Source organism: Mangifera indica, chromosome 3, assembly GCF_011075055.1.
Source record: "Mangifera indica cultivar Alphonso chromosome 3, CATAS_Mindica_2.1, whole genome shotgun sequence".
Taxonomy (NCBI): Eukaryota; Viridiplantae; Streptophyta; class Magnoliopsida; order Sapindales; family Anacardiaceae; genus Mangifera; species Mangifera indica.
The window spans coordinates 7,403,776-7,419,529 of NC_058139.1; the positions used below are offsets into that span (position 1 = coordinate 7,403,776).

Consider the following 15,754-nt stretch of genomic DNA (forward strand, 5'->3'; position numbering starts at 1 on the left):
ACTTGTTTGTTGTGATTTTAGTTGACAAAACCACACTTGCATAGTGAGGTTCCGATATAAAAGTCATCGTACTTACACCAAACATGTATGATTCGATATGACTATATCTTTTTAGATGCTATTTCAGCTAAATTACACATTTTTTTGTATAATGTAACAATTTTTTTTATTTATTTTTTTACGAAGTTAAATTTTAAGTGGCATCTTGTACTTTTTGAATTGATGAAGTGGGCACTTGTGTTTTCGCAAACCTTAGTCATCTAATAATAATAATTTAAATATTGAGCAAGTAGAGAAAAAAAATCAAACGAGCACGAATTATTATTTTTTTTCTAATTCTAAAAAGGAAGTTCGGAATCTTTTGCATATTAGATACTTCACCTAATAGTCAAATTAACCCAAATATTGAATTTCTTTTCAAATTGGCCATTTTGAATTATTTTTTCTTTGTTTTAGAGCCTTTTTTTCACCTTGTATTAGGGTCGGCAACACTAGCACCTCCTATCCTACCCCATGTGATTTGGAGGAAAGTCTAACGAATTCCAATTTGTTGAAATAATGGCAATGGACAAGACATTGAGACAGTCTAGTATGAAATGAAATAGATATGTAAACATAAGAGAAAAGACATTTTCATTGAATACTTCATTTGCTTCATTCTTCTTTATCTTTTAATTTTTCTTCAATTCTCTAAATTGTTAATGCAAGTGATGTTACAAAGTTGTTTTCTTTTAACTTTGAATTAAGTTAGAGTTGTTTCTATGTATTGTTTTTCTTTCTTATGGGATTTTTCTTGACAATTATACGTATTGCCGACGGTTTGCTTTGAAAAGCAAAAAATTTAGATATATTTATGAGAGAAATTTGGCTCAATTTTTCATTTTTAATGCAATAAGTATCGTCAAGAATGCAAATTTTGAGGAACTACAATTTCCTCAGTGAAGAAAAGAATTCCTCAAAAACCACAAAATATTATTGGAATGATTTTTTGGATGGAAGCACAACTGAAGAAAACGTTGATTTTGTTCATTAACTAACGACTTGTAAATGGAGACAAAGGTAGCTGCAGGGAAAAGGCCCTGGTCTAACCTTACCCTTTCTGATCTTCCTGAGGATAATCCATTTAGCTACTTCAGGCCAATAATATGCATTTTCTTGGTTTAATATTAGAAGAATAGCAATAAACTATGCTGTGCTTATCTATTAATTAATGTTGATCTAAGTAAATAGTTGATGGTAACTTGTGGAGTAATATTCAGTAGTTGTTGAATGTGTAAACAGGAGAGAACTTAAGATAATTAACTGAAGCAAGGTGAAATAGACGCAGCAAGGTGAGATTGAGGATTTCATGTACAAATGCTAGGTGGGGCGGGTCTTTATATCGGAAAATGTCCACCGCCATAATAATGGCCGCCCTAATTCTCCACCCAAAATAGATAGCTTTATGGGTGGGGAAATTTGATTACATAATAGTAGTTAAATAATACCGCGCCAATAATTTTTTGCTACTTCCAAATTACGGTATAGGCCATATGGTTACGGCACAGAAACAAAACAAAACCAGAGGGAAACAAAGGAAGAAACTTGAGAGTGGAATGACAAGTAGAGTCAAAGGCGAACACGTGTAAAAGTTATGGAAGAGGAAATTAAGCACGTTTTTTTATATGACAGCAGGGTTTGTGTTCAAGTTTAAGTCTTTTGCAGAATTGAGCTTGTTTGTTTTCAGTTGTCGGTGGAGCTGAAAGTTGAGGGAAGTTGTGTTTTTGAGAGAGAAATTAGATGGAAAGGGTGGAGTCAAGACGGAGGAATTGGAAAGGGCAATTGGTGAGTGAGATTTTGGTCGGTTTTCTTGTTGTAGCTTCTGTTTTTGTTGTGGGTGAAGCAAGAGTGGAACAAGAAATGTCAAGTTATAATGAGACTAAAGAGGTTATTGTGTCTGATGATTTGATGAAGAAAGTCTTCAAATTCTTGTGGCAAGAGGGTAGATTGGGTTATACTCATGTTTGGCCAGTAAGTGAATTTTGATTTTTGAGTTTACATCAAGTAGTTGAGATATTGAACCTTTGGATACTCTCATTCTTGTGGTTGTAATGTTTGTACTTGAATTGAATTGTTAACAGTGTGTACGAAATTTTGTTATCAGGATATGAAATTTGGGTGGAAAATTGTGGTGGGAACAATCGTTGCATTCTTTGGAGCTGCATTTGGGAGTGTAGGAGGTGTTGGAGGAGGTGGCATCTTTGTTCCTATGCTCACTCTCATTATTGGGTTTGATGCAAAATCTTCAACTGCAATATCAAAATGTATGAAAAATCCAGCCCTTGTATAGATCTTGTTTTTCCAGCTCTTACTGTCATTAAGCTCTTTAAGTTCTTGAAGCTAATAGCGTTAAACAAATTTTGTGCTCAAATTTTGCTGATTATCTTGTAATTCTGTCTGTCCAGTTATGATTACAGGTGCAGCAGGGGCAACAGTTTACTACAATTTAAAGCTGAGGCATCCTACACTTGATATGCCCATTATTGACTATGATTTGGCACTTCTGTTTCAACCAATGTTGGTTCTAGGCATTAGTATTGGAGTTGCTTTTAATGTAATTTTTGCAGACTGGATGATCACAGTTTTGTTGATTATTCTCTTCTTAGGTATCAGTTGTTGGAACTCTGATTCACTGCATTGTTTCTACTTGGAGAGCTTTTTGATTCACCCTTCTTGGAAAACTTTCTTGATTAATCTCAGTGATCTGCAGGCACTTCAACTAAGGCATTCTTCAAAGGCATCGACACATGGAAAAAAGAAACCATAATGAAAAAGGTAGCTTGAAGTTACTATCATTTTTACGGATCACTTAGTTATGTTCTAGTTCAGCTCATTTTCCTTGTAATTTCACACATTTTCAGGAAGCTGCTAGGTTGATGGAATCAAATGGTGAGTTCATATATGATTTCCTTTTCCTTTATTTCTTTATCCTTTTTTCTAATATGTTGAGATCTACAATGTGAAATCTTAGATGTCCTAAACATGTCTATGTTAAACTGATTTGCTCTTTAATCAGATAACAACAACAATGATGTGTCATACACACCCCTACCCGGAGATCCCACTGACAGAGCACACACACCTCCTAAGGAAACTGGAAAAGAAGAGGTAAAATATGCCTATGCAATCTGCGTATCCAATTCCATATTCTATTATGAATGGATTCGGGAGTGACTTCTGTGACCTCCCCAGATCTCGGTTATTGAGAACGTTTGCTGGAAGGAACTTGGACTGCTTGTAGCTGTCTGGGCTATAATCCTTGCACTGCAGATTGCTAAGGTTTTGTCATTGGCATGCCACATTGTTTTTTAGATGACTGTCTTTCATTTCTTTCATGCATTGATAAGAATCCTACTCATGCTGGAAACAGAATTACTCAACCACCTGTTCCGCGTTATACTGGCTACTGAATCTATTGCAGGTACTGTCTCTATGATGACAAAGAACATTTGTTATTTTCTGGTACTTTTTTAACTTCTGGTTTGAAAGCAAAATGAATTATTATCTAAATGGTCATTCAGATCCCTGTGGCTGTCGGAGTAACTTCATATGAGGCAGTTAGCCTATACAAAGGACGAAGAAGGATCAAATCCAAGGGAGAAGCAAGCACTAACTGGAAAGTACATCAGCTCATTCTTTATAGTTGCATGGGTGTATTGGCTGGTGTCGTTGGTGGATTGCTTGGTCTTGGGGGAGGATTTATTTTAGGTCCTCTCTTCCTGGAATTGGGAATCCCTCCTCAGGTGCATACAAACTTAACCCCAAAGTATTTGAGGGTATTGTTGTTTACAACTATAGGCCTCCATGCCAGGACTGATTTGTCGAGAATTTTCATTCAGGTATCAAGTGCCACTGCAACCTTTGCCATGACATTTTCTGCATCAATGTCAGTTGTCGAATATTACCTTCTAAAACGTTTTCCGGTTCCTTATGGTACTACCACATGAATTGACTCTAAGAACCAGTAAGAGTTGCAATTTTCTCATTCATTTTTCAAAGAAATTATTCATTTTTGTCCGATTGTCCTGCAGCCCTCTACTTTGTGGCGGTTGCCACTGTTGCTGCCTTGATAGCGCAACATGTGGTAAGAAAGATTATCAATATATTAGGGAGAGCTTCTATAATCATCTTCATTTTGGCCTTCACAATTTTTGTCAGTGCAATATCACTAGGTATGGATCTGTCAATTCAAATCGAATTTCTCAAAGATTGTTTTAGATGTCATGACTTGAAAATTAGAATTTGTTGTCTTTTGACCTTCTGATTCTTTTCAAACAGGTGGGGTGGGTATAGCAGATATGATCAAAGCAATCGAGGAGAAGGAGTACATGGGATTTGAGAACTTATGTACATACAATGCCTAGACTAAATTTTCTGAGCTTTCTAAATGCAAAAATCCTGTGTGGCTTATTCTCCCTGAGCTACAACTTCTATTTTTTTTCCTACAAAATTATTTACCCACAAGTGAAAATTGATGCAGACATGCATTATCTTTCAATTCTAAGTTTCTCCTTGTGTGTGCTTGGAAGATGAATTTTCTCCTCTACTTTTGAACCTGTAGCACAAAAAGCTGTCATGTGATAAATAAAATATTAGAACTTCTGCTTACACACTTTTAATAATTATATAATTAGATATATAGAAGATATCAAATAATTGAATATTATTTTATCTTTAATTCAATAAAAAAATTATACATGTCCATTTTTAATACATAAATATGTACATACTTATATATGTCATTATGTAATTAGGTGACTTGAATTAATAATAAAGTAACATTCAATTATATAATGATACATATAAGTGTATATATCTAAAGTAGGTACACATGTATTACTTTTAATTCAAAATCATTTAATTACTTGATAACATACATTTGTGTACTCAAAATGTACACTCATAGTTTTATTCTAGAGACGAAGGCAAATCTAACGAAGACAATTACTTCATCTGAAGATAATATTGGAAAAGGGAAGAAGACCCACGAATGTTGGAAAAGGGAGGGAGAAAGAAGCTGACCGGAGACAACACCGAAAAGGGAAGAAAAAAAATCACCTTAGGAAAAAAAATACAATATTTTAAGATTTAATCTTCACAAAAATTATTAATTTTTTAAATTAATAGGATAAATAAATAAATGACACTTTTATCTTTAAGATTAATTGATTCAATTAGTTTTAAAGAGTTCATATTTTTAATATTTAGTGAATACCAATTTAAGGTGCGAGAATAAGTCTTTTAGCCTTTTAAAAATATTAGTCTAACTTTGTACAGGAGGAGACAGAAAGTACATTGAGAGGGAAGAATAAGCTCGTGGCTGGTTTACCATTTTAAGTCAATTGTTATAGATTAATTACAGCCTAATTACAAGAAGAGCAAGTGGGGTTGGAGGTTGAAATTTGAAAGCATCAAAATTGATTGACGAAGATGTTTTCCTTTTCGTTAGTTTGATTGATTGCTCAATACAGAACTAGATGAGAAGACAAAGGCAAAATGCTGAAACTGATTAAAGAAGAGAAAGCTTCCTTGCCAAAAGTGCAAAAATGAACTCACGCTTACTCCATAATCCTGTCAAAGGAAAAAAAAAAAAAAACTTCATATTTTATGTATTTCATACATATAATGTTGTAAAGTATTTTTATAATTATAACACAGTTTGGAAAAGGTTTGTACAAATTACAAGACGGTCTATAAGCTTTGTAGTGAATGCCCTCTCCTTGAAGAATTACTTTTGTGTGGCACTGTTGGGGTTTGAAGCGACTGTGTGTTTCTCAAGTTCTCTCGCCGAAGATATTGACTATCGAATGGGATGAATTTGAAAGGGTTGAAAATTCTTGTTCCAGATCTCCAAGAATTAGCCCTTGAATTCAACCAGTATGTATGGCCAAGAGTGATTGGCATTATGGGGGCTTACAGTTGAAATCTACTTTACTTACGTGAACAGTCCCATTCCCACTTCACAAATGAATGCATTATGTCCATGGGAAGTTGACTTTTTATGTATTATTTATTTTAGATATATAATCTATCATGGTTTTATTTCTAAGTTAAAACTCATAGACCATTTAACTAATCAAATCTTTTTATCTTCAAACAATAAAGGATATATAAATACAGTACAAACAGTCTCAATATCTCTTCTGTATTTTATTGATATGAGATTTGTCTAAAGGTATCACAGTTTTTAATCAAATTGAAGATATGAGGATATATGCAAGGGATACTGTCACACCTGGCTTGTCGAGGAAACACCCCGTGACAATGTTTCAAGTGAATTAATTATTTGATATTTGCTTGATTCAGTCATATTATCAACCGAATTAAGTGATATAATCCAATGGTTTTAGTCATATTATCAACATTCTACGATACACGATACGTAAACTATGATACAGGTGGAAAACAATACCTATCACGAAGTATATCGAATTAATACAATACAATACTTATTACAAATTTGGATTAATATACTTTTTAAAGAAAATGATGATATAATAGGAGTGTATATGATAAATCTTAAATTTTTTAATGATGTTTATGATATTTTTAAAATAATAACGTGTCAATTATATTTTTTATTATTTTTATTATTATTTTATTTTTTAAAAGTTGTATCATATAATATGATCCTTGATACACAATATAAAAAATTAAATTTTTGATATACGATATGATACGTGATTTGATTACGATGGATTTAGTATGCATTAAATTTTATTCATCTAAAATTTAGTTTGCATGGTAGTTGCATGCTTAACATTATTTACATATTTTATCTCAACATCTTCAACCTCTACTGACTACTTGCTAAAAATTACAATTCAACATATTTTTTTCAACATTCTCAAGAATTGTACGTTATAAAATGCAAGTTTCCAAACGTTTATCTTCCAATTTGTGTCTCCCCATTCTGTTTTCTATGTGTTGAAATGTCAATTCTTTGACGCTGCTGCATGTCTGTTCTGCATCGAATTTACTAGTAAGCCTGTGTTTTTATGTTTTCTTCTTATTGTTTAATCTGTTTCATGATTAATTGCATCACATGGCAGTCAAATTTTTTTTTTTTTAATTTTTATTCTAATTTTAATTGAATTTTCGTTCAAGAAGAGTTTGGCTTGAAAATTTTGTATGATATATTATTTAAGTCTGTGAATATGATTATTACAGATTTGAAGATAATGGTAGAGAAAGTGGATCGTATTTCGGGGTTGCCCCCTTTTGTGATTCATCACATTATGTCCTACCTCTCATCAAAAGAAGTTGGTCAAATTAGTACATTGTCTAAGGGATGGAATCAATTACGGATATCTTTTCCTATCTTTGATTTTGATCAAACTGATTTCCTCACCGAAGATGAGAGTGATCAAATTACATCAATGTTTGAAGAGAGAAGATTGGCACTCCGAGAACGTTTGAAAGAATTTATGGAATATATTGATGCTTCCTTGCTTCGGTTCTGTGAGCTCGAGTTCTGTATGCGCAAATTTAGGCTTTTCATAAGTATTCTTGATGTTGAAGAATCGGCTCCTTATATTGATAAATGGATAGGATTGGCCACTGAGAAGGAGGTTAAAGTGTTTGATTTGGAATTCTTAACAGATAGTGATACACCCTACACTTTGCCTCAATCAATCTTTTATGCTAAGTCAGTGACTGTTCTAAATATAGTTAGATGCAAGTTGGAGAATGTTTCGGATATTGTCAGGTTCAATTATCTCAGAAAGTTAAGTTTGGACAAGGTTTTTATAAATGAAGAGATGGTGCAGAAGCTTAGTGGTGAAAGCCCTCTGCTTGAAGAAATGTTTCTTTCGGAATGTTGGGGTTTCAAGCGACTATGTGTTTCTAAAGCTCTCAAACTGAAGATAATGTCTATCGGATCAGATGAGCTTGAAAGTGTTGAAGTTGTTGCTCCAAATCTTCAAGAGTTGGTCCTTGAATTTAGTGAAGAAATAATGCCCAGAGTGATTGACGTTTTTGAGTGCACACAGTTGAAAAAGTTAAAATTCATGGGCATTGGTCTTACGGACCTGGAGTTTCATCATTTTATCTCAAGCTTTCCCTTGCTTGAGGATCTAATCTTTGCGTACTGCTATGCCCTTGAAAGAATTACGATTTCAAGTAATCAACTTAAGAAGATTCGAGTTAGTAGCTGTGTTAATATGAAGGCACTTAACCTTGATACTCCAAATTTACTCTCCTTTACTTATGAGTATAGTCCCATTCCCACTTCGTGCATAAATGCATTATGTCCATGGCAAGTTAAATGTTTATCTAAGCTAATGTTTGATATTCATTGGTGCCTGAAACTGAGGGAGTTTCTTGGCGTATCCAATCAAATCGAAACTCTAAGGATATATGCAAGGCCAACTGTGGTATGTGTATGAATCCCATGTAACTGATTATTACTTTCGTTAATGATCCTTCTCAACCAGTTATTGTTTTGTTTTTTGGTTTTTCAGAGTTCTTTCAAGTTAGAAGAATGCAGGAAAAGTTTTACATCACGCCCGTGTTATGTGGAGACTCTTGAGTTCTATACAAACATGCCACCATCAGAATACAGGATGTTGTTGGATGGTCTCCTCTGGATTTGTTATCCCAGGACTTTGTTTTTGCAATCATATTCTTGCAGGGCCCAGTATAAATTATTTGAGGTATGCATTGATTTTTTTAGCAGCCATGAGATAATTGGTTAAAATGAGATTAGTTCAAGGAATGAGTACTTACAGCATCCTTAAGATGATTTTCTTTTCCAATATAAGATCAGAGACTGTTTCATATGTACTAATGATTTAACATTCGCTTGAATTTCAGTCATTCTACAAGGAACTGAAGAATAGGGACGTAAGCTGTTGCAATTCCCATGATATCAAATGTTGGCGGCACTACTTAAAAGATATTAAGGTCGTAGGCTTTATGGGTCTGAAAGATGGGAAATTGATTGATGCTGATAGTTTAATGAAATGGCTAAGCACAGATAATTTGAGTGATCTCTGGTCTATCCTTCCCTTTGGAGTTGTAAGGTTTCAACTAGATTGGTGTTTCCCAGAAAGCACTATGAAGGCATAACATTTTTTCATCTCTGTGGAACCTATATATATATATATATGGGAATGTGAATTCTGGGATCTTTTTTCAGCTGTTTAGTGTGCTAGTATTTCTCTAGTTATACTATGACAATGTACTAAATTAGCCTCTAAGACATAATTTCTGGTTAATCTGTAATCCAGGTCATCCCGGTTTCTTTCTCCGAGCTTATTGTTTTCAAATGATCAATTTTTAAAACCTATCATTTGTACTCAAAATCTAACAAAGTCATAAGGTACCAATAAGAAATAAAGTGAGCAGAATCCTATCCCACTTCTCACACATACCAATACTTGACAACACTTCAAACCATTGTTTTGCATCGAAAGGAAAAATCCCAGAACAGTGGACACATATGGGTTACCTAGGCATACAACAAACGCAAGACAGCATTGACCCTGATGCCAAAGCAACTCTAAGATATGTCTGCAAAAATTTACATGAAGTGAGAACTACAAATGTTAGACAAGGGAAAAAGGGAAAAACTGAGAGCATGAAACAAGTGGTCAGTAACTCCGCCCCACTTTTCCTGCGGTTACATTAAAATATGCTTATAATGTAAATTATCACGTAAACTCCTTTGTTAACCAATATGTGACATGGAGTTATTTTGTTTAAATGTTTTTAAGAAGATTATTAAAGATAAATTAATAATAATTTTTTGTTAAAATGATATAAAACGCTTTTCAAATGATTGATTTAATAATAAAATTATATACATAAATAATAAATATAAATTTATATGCAAATAATAAAAAGTCATTATATAAATTATGCATATATTATTTTTTTAATTTGATTAATTTCTTTACTCAAATCAATAAATTCTATCCTTTTCTTCAACCGAAAACGGTGCGTTTCAGTACTCCAAAACACGTAAAAACTGCCAGTGCATAAGGTCTGACAAGTGATTACCATAACAACTTGCTTTCAGAAATCCAAAGCAAAGTTTTTAAATTTCTGACAAATGGAGAAAATTGGTGTCCTGATGACCTCACCAATGTCCACATATCTTGAACAAGAGCTCTCAAGTCGCTTCAATCTCTTCAAACTCTGGACTCAATCTTGCAAATCCAAGTTCCTTCAACAAAACTCAAGTCACATAAAAGCAGTGGTGGGCGACACAAAATGCGGGGCGGATTCAGAGCTGATAGAGTCACTGGCAAATTTGGAAATAGTTGCAAGTTACAGTGTGGGCCTGGACAAGATTAACTTGGATACGTGTCGAGATAAGGGTGTTAGAGTTACCAATACTCCTGATGTTTTGACTGATGATGTGGCAGACTTGGCTGTTGGGTTGATTTTGGCAGTTCTGAGAAGGGTTTGTGTTGGTGATGAGTTTATCAAGTGTGGAAAGTGGAAAAGTTGTGAGCTTGCATTGAGTTCTAAGGTTTGTGATGTGGGATGCTTTTGTTTTGATCATTGTTTGGTGCTTTTTAAAGGCTTATGTGATTGGATTGAAAAATGTTGGGTTTTTGTGTTACCTTAATGAATATATGCTTTCTTAAATTGATGCAATTTCTATATGAATTTGGTTAATGAATATGTTGATAATGTGACAGACTAGAAAAAATTCTTGTTTTACAGGCTTTTATATCTTTTTGTTAGCACAATTTGGTTAATATCGTCATTAGTGTTCTTTTCTTGAGCCTTAGATAGCTATAAGTTCCATATTTCTGAATCCCTTTTTGCAAATCTTAGAATCAAATCATTATGTTGGGTTTTTAAGCCCTAGGGGCCAACTATGGAAATTTATATCAATGCAGTGGCCAATTAGATCCTTTTTGGGTGATTTTAGCATTGATGGATGATTCGAAGTATTGTTAACAGGGCCTGGGTTTTAGCAGAGTGGTGAATTCTGTTCTGTTCATGGTGTACTTTTGTCATCAAACATATCACCTTAGCTTATGTAAAAGGTATAGGGATTATAGATGATGGTCATGTAAGGTTATTGCATGATAATTGTCATAACATAGAGAATTCTGAATTCTATATTCAGTTTGTTTTTTCCTTTAATTTGGTATGAAGTTCCTTTGATGTTTGTCAGTGTGTGGATGACATAAAAATACATGGACAATCTTTTTGTGGCCATAATGTATATTTGAGGCTTTTTAGATTGAAAGTAAGATGGAAGTCCTGTCCTGCCAGAGAAGATGCATAAAACAATTTAGGGAATTCCTTGAACCACAGAGCATTGTCATTATGTGAACGAGCCAACTCACAAAACATCATTTCTGTGTGATTTCTTAACATAGAAGCATTTGTTTCTGTCTTCAAGTTTTGCAGTCATTTGTTTCATAATGATTGGTCAGTGCTCTTTTTAGATTTGATGGTGGTGTGCACTGCGTATCCTGTACATGTGTGTTTTCCAATTCACAAATTAGCTGTATTCACTATATTTCTTTATGCACTTTCATCTTGTTTTTGTGTCTACATTTCAAATTGAATCATCTGTCTTCTTTTCTTTCAGTTCAGTGGTAAATCAGTTGGAATTGTTGGGTTGGGCAGAATTGGATTGGCAGTTGCAAAGAGAGCTACAGCTTTTGGCTGCCCTATCGGCTACCATTCCAGATCTCAGAAATCATGTGCAAATTACAAATACTACTCAAATATAATCGAATTAGCCACCAATTGTCAAATTCTCATTGTGGCATGTTCTTTGACTGAAGAAACTCACCACATCATCAACCGTAAAGTCATTGATGCATTGGGTCGAGATGGTATTCTCATCAACATTGGAAGAGGTGCACATATAGATGAACCTGAGCTCGTGTCTGCATTGCTCGAAGGACGATTGGCAGGAGCAGGTCTTGATGTGTATGAAAATGAGCCTGAAGTTCCTGAACAATTGTTTGGACTTGATAATGTAGTTCTCTTGCCTCATGTCGGAAGTGACACTGAGGAAACCAGTAAGGTGATGGCAGACCTTGTGATCGGGAACTTGGTGGCACACTTTAGTAAAAAGCCCCTATTGACTCCAGTTATTTGATTGTATTAGAAGGTATGAAAGTCTAAATAGGGGTCTTGGGTGTTGATTTAAATAGATTATAATTTTGTTGACCATATTCTAGTTAAAAGGAACTTTAAAATTATTCTCAACATTTTGGCTATTTTCCATTCCCTGGAAAGTTGATTTATGATAGTGATAACTGGTTGTTGGCCTGTTATATTGCATTTGTTAGGCTTAGATGATAAACCTCCATTAATAATTATTCAATTTTTGGACATGGAACTTTCAATTGGAGCAATAAGATTAAACTTGGTAGTCGTTTCCTTTCTGGATTCACATTCCGGTTTTCATCAATTTTGTTTAACCAATTCTTCATTGATGTCTTGCCTCCCGTCATAACAAATGATTTGTTGGACTTGTCTAACATGGGTAGCTGGGAATTAAGTTTGTATTGAATGCAAATCCTAATTTAGGGTGATCAGAAATGTCATGATTGTTTTTCATTTCAAAGTAAATTTTGTGTTGTGAGATACTTCTGCAAATGGTAGCCTAACATTAAACTCTGTTATTGAACACTTGCAAATATTTCCCTTCATATTATCTTATTTTCATCAGCTCTCTCTCAACCAAGGACAATGAAGATAAGATGAGAATGCATAAAGAAAATAGAATAACAAGACAAACAGAACATCTTATTCATGTATGGAGATGGAAAATGGAAAATTGTGCATGCTCATCGAGGCATTGCAGAAGTCTATAAGTCCCATAGAGAATCCAACGAAAACCCAACTCCATGTGTGCGCCTCTGGCGTTGTGTTCTTTGCCGTTCTTCAAACAGCCGCGTCAAATATACATCAAAGATATAACCAAAAACACAGGAAATGGTAAAATAAAGAAATTTGCAGCGCTTTTCTTAACCTCTGTTTTCTGCCTTTTTCTCCTAACATTTCCTCGCAACCAAACACATTGGTACATCAATATGGAGAGGAGGGGGGACAAAAAGGGGCTTTGAATATGAGAAACTTGAGAGACATTAATGTAAAGTAGATGAAAGTCCCTTCAGAATGAGTGAAAAAACAGCCAAACTTTGAACCCACCACACATTGCCATCCTCCTCCATATATCTCGTCAAACTCCTTCAAATTTTATACACAAAAAAGAAAAAAAAGATTCAGATAAATTGTTGAAAATTTATCCTGAAGAAAAATGAAGCAAAAAATAACTTAGAATTTCACAAGCAACATGAAGTTGTTACCTTTTTGACATGGCCAGCTATAGATTCGCATTCAGAGACATCATAAAGATCAAGAGCTTGAGAAGCACAAGTCATGGCATGGATCTGCATCTTCACAGACATATCAGTATCTTGAATCAAAGCTTTGCCTTCCAACATTTTCTCTTTAATCTTCAAGACAAAAACAGCCCACTTGAGACAAGATATGAAACTATCCAATGTAGCTCTTATCTTCAAAGTTGAGGAACAAAAACATTCTCCAAATATCTGTATTGCTTTTCTAGTGTTAAAAATCAAGGACTCAAAAAAGGAAACCCCTTGAAAGCCTCCCTCTCTTCTTCCAAAAGTAGAGGAGTGAGTAATCAAATTGATAAATATTTAGGCAACTTTTTCTGACATTGTCAAGGTTACTTACACATTTTTTCCCTCTGCCTGTGCTTTTTTCTTCATCCTTGGATAAAGATTGTAAAGATAAAGCCGAGGAGGCTCCAGATAAGTCAAGAATTAGTAGTATTTTACTATACTTGAGGATATGTGTTCTCCTTTATTAACTCATTATGAGGATATTATTTTTTTATTATAAGATTTTATCTCTTCTTCTGGGGATGCTAAATAATAGAAATCAAACATTTGATATATCATATGAAAAGGAAAAAAGAATGCCTCAAATTGAAGAAACTTAGATTATTGATGAACCAAATGTGACTTTTTGCTTAATATTTTCATTTCCTGGATAATCATACATTATTATCCAGTAAAGTTTCTATCCCATAAAAAATATCTATTAGATATTTTTGTTTGGTGAAATATCTGAATGAGATTTCAAAAAAAATAAAAGATGTGATTTCGTCTCATTATCTGAAAGGAAAAATAATGCAATTAGGCAAGACAAAGACAGCTTAAAATCTATCATGTAAGAAACCTCATACCAAAAAACAAAAAAGGAAGAATCAAAACGAATTTTATAATTCAGAACTCTCCATATTCTGACAATGATCATGCAATTATCTTACATGATCCTTATCTATAGTTCGTGTACCTTCTAATTAAGCTAAGGTCATATATTTGATGACAAAAATACACCACGAATTGGTTAATAATATCAAGCAATATTGCCAAATTTGTGGACACAAGGAAGTCTCTGATCACTAGAAACATAAACAAAAATCAGAGTAAGCTTGCAAGTTCAATTAAACTGCAGGGTGTGCAATGGTTGTTGAAGGGAGCCTTCAAGTTTCCAATGACAAGATCAACCATGGCCTTGCAGTTTCTACTGCGCCAATTCCAACATGAGGCAATAACACAACATTTCATCCAAAAAGCTTTTCAGGGACTTGAGGCTCATGTGCAAACACATCAAGTCCAGCACCATCTAGTCTGCCTTCAACTAATGCTGGTACCAGCTCTGGTTTGATGACTTCTTGATTGATGATGTGTCGTGTTCTTTGGTTAAGGAGCACGCAGCAACCAGGATTTGGCAGTTTGATTTCAATTCAATAACGGTGGGATAGTACTTGTGGTTAAAGTTTAGTTTCTCAGTTATTGAGTTGTGACTGAAATTGCATCTCACATATGCATCATTCTCGCAAATCATCCTCAATGCAGCCAATATCAACCCAATTGCTAAGTCTGCAACATCATCAGTCAGCACATCAGGGGTGCTGGTAACTGTAACACCCTTTTCTTTACAATTAGCCAAGTCAATCTTGTCTAATCCAACTCTGTAATTCAAGATGATCTCAAGTTTAGCAAACGATTTAATCAGTTCCGCATTCACCCCCGCTTTGCCGCTACCAACAAGAGCTCTAATGGAGATGCAGTAAGTCCTGATGAACTGGTTTTAGTCTTCGTGTTGCCGTAACTTCAACAGTTTGAAACTTTTCTCAAGCTCTTCTTCGATGTAGGTTGATGTGGGCAGACCATCAAGACACATATGTTGTCCATCTTGGTGGTGTTGTGAGAGCGAAGATTGAACTTCAAAGTGACTTGATCTGAGCTGAGTTCAAAGCAGTGGAAGAGGTTATGTATTTTTTTTATTTTCTTTTGTTTTGCACGGCTCATTGTGTTGTAATTCTAGCTAGAGTTTTTCATTTTCTGCAGCATTATGCAGGCCCAGGCATCAAAAAGAAACAAATTTTGTTTGTGTACTTTGTCGTCTTTAGAAGAAAACTTAAAGATAGCACATCTACATCGAGGGCAACTTTTTTTCAATCAAACGTTGGCTTCATGTTTTTCGAGTGCAATCAAACCACAGCACTCTCTGGTTTGCATATGTCAATTGGCTTCATGCTTATTGATGACACTTCGCATTCCTTGTTATCCAGTCTGCATCAGATTTTCTCTAATATAGTATTTATATTTATTCCAAGGATTATAATTTTTTTATGCATATAATTAGAAGTGTCATAACTTGAACGCTTTCAAGCTATCACCAAGCTCTTCTG

General features: G+C 34.4%; 4 protein-coding genes and 1 pseudogene across 5 annotated transcripts; 3 read left to right on the forward strand and 2 right to left on the reverse strand.

Moving 5' to 3' along the window:
- Positions 1–1,351: 1,351 nt before the first annotated feature.
- On the forward strand, positions 1,352–4,647 carry LOC123210602 (sulfite exporter TauE/SafE family protein 3-like). 2 transcript variants are annotated; one of them, XM_044629063.1, is made up of 12 exons: positions 1,356–2,010; positions 2,144–2,303; positions 2,445–2,645; positions 2,750–2,814; positions 2,901–2,928; positions 3,056–3,147; positions 3,232–3,318; positions 3,410–3,460; positions 3,561–3,782; positions 3,879–3,972; positions 4,071–4,211; positions 4,318–4,647. In XM_044629063.1, the coding sequence occupies exons 1-12, from the start codon at positions 1,780–1,782 to the stop codon at positions 4,401–4,403; spliced, it is 1,458 nt and encodes a 485-aa protein (XP_044484998.1). In that variant the 5' UTR covers positions 1,356–1,779; the 3' UTR covers positions 4,404–4,647. The 2 variants fall into 2 exon arrangements, with proteins under 2 accessions (XP_044484999.1, XP_044484998.1); XM_044629064.1 differs by lacking the exon at positions 4,318–4,647 and having other exon boundaries at positions 1,352–2,010; positions 3,879–4,003; positions 4,071–4,127.
- Positions 4,648–6,928: 2,281 nt separating this feature from the next.
- On the forward strand, positions 6,929–9,292 carry LOC123210931 (putative F-box/LRR-repeat protein At4g00320). The gene is made up of 4 exons (XM_044629430.1): positions 6,929–7,021; positions 7,210–8,414; positions 8,502–8,693; positions 8,854–9,292. The coding sequence occupies exons 2-4, from the start codon at positions 7,221–7,223 to the stop codon at positions 9,106–9,108; spliced, it is 1,641 nt and encodes a 546-aa protein (XP_044485365.1). The 5' UTR covers positions 6,929–7,021; positions 7,210–7,220; the 3' UTR covers positions 9,109–9,292.
- A 733-nt stretch (positions 9,293–10,025) lies between these two features.
- LOC123211386 (hydroxyphenylpyruvate reductase-like) lies at positions 10,026–12,293 on the forward strand. Its single transcript, XM_044630075.1, has 2 exons — positions 10,026–10,516; positions 11,597–12,293. Exons 1-2 carry the CDS (start codon positions 10,094–10,096, stop codon positions 12,113–12,115), a joined length of 942 nt encoding a protein of 313 aa, XP_044486010.1. The 5' UTR covers positions 10,026–10,093; the 3' UTR covers positions 12,116–12,293.
- A 454-nt stretch (positions 12,294–12,747) lies between these two features.
- On the reverse strand, positions 12,748–13,999 carry LOC123211389 (dynein light chain 1, cytoplasmic-like). The gene is made up of 2 exons (XM_044630077.1): positions 13,332–13,999; positions 12,748–13,212 (listed from the first exon to the last, which is right to left on the reverse strand). Exons 1-2 carry the CDS (start codon positions 13,467–13,469, stop codon positions 13,051–13,053), a joined length of 300 nt encoding a protein of 99 aa, XP_044486012.1. The 5' UTR covers positions 13,470–13,999; the 3' UTR covers positions 12,748–13,050.
- A 400-nt stretch (positions 14,000–14,399) lies between these two features.
- Positions 14,400–15,532, reverse strand: LOC123211388 (annotated as a pseudogene).
- Between the last annotated feature and the right edge of the window lie 222 nt (positions 15,533–15,754).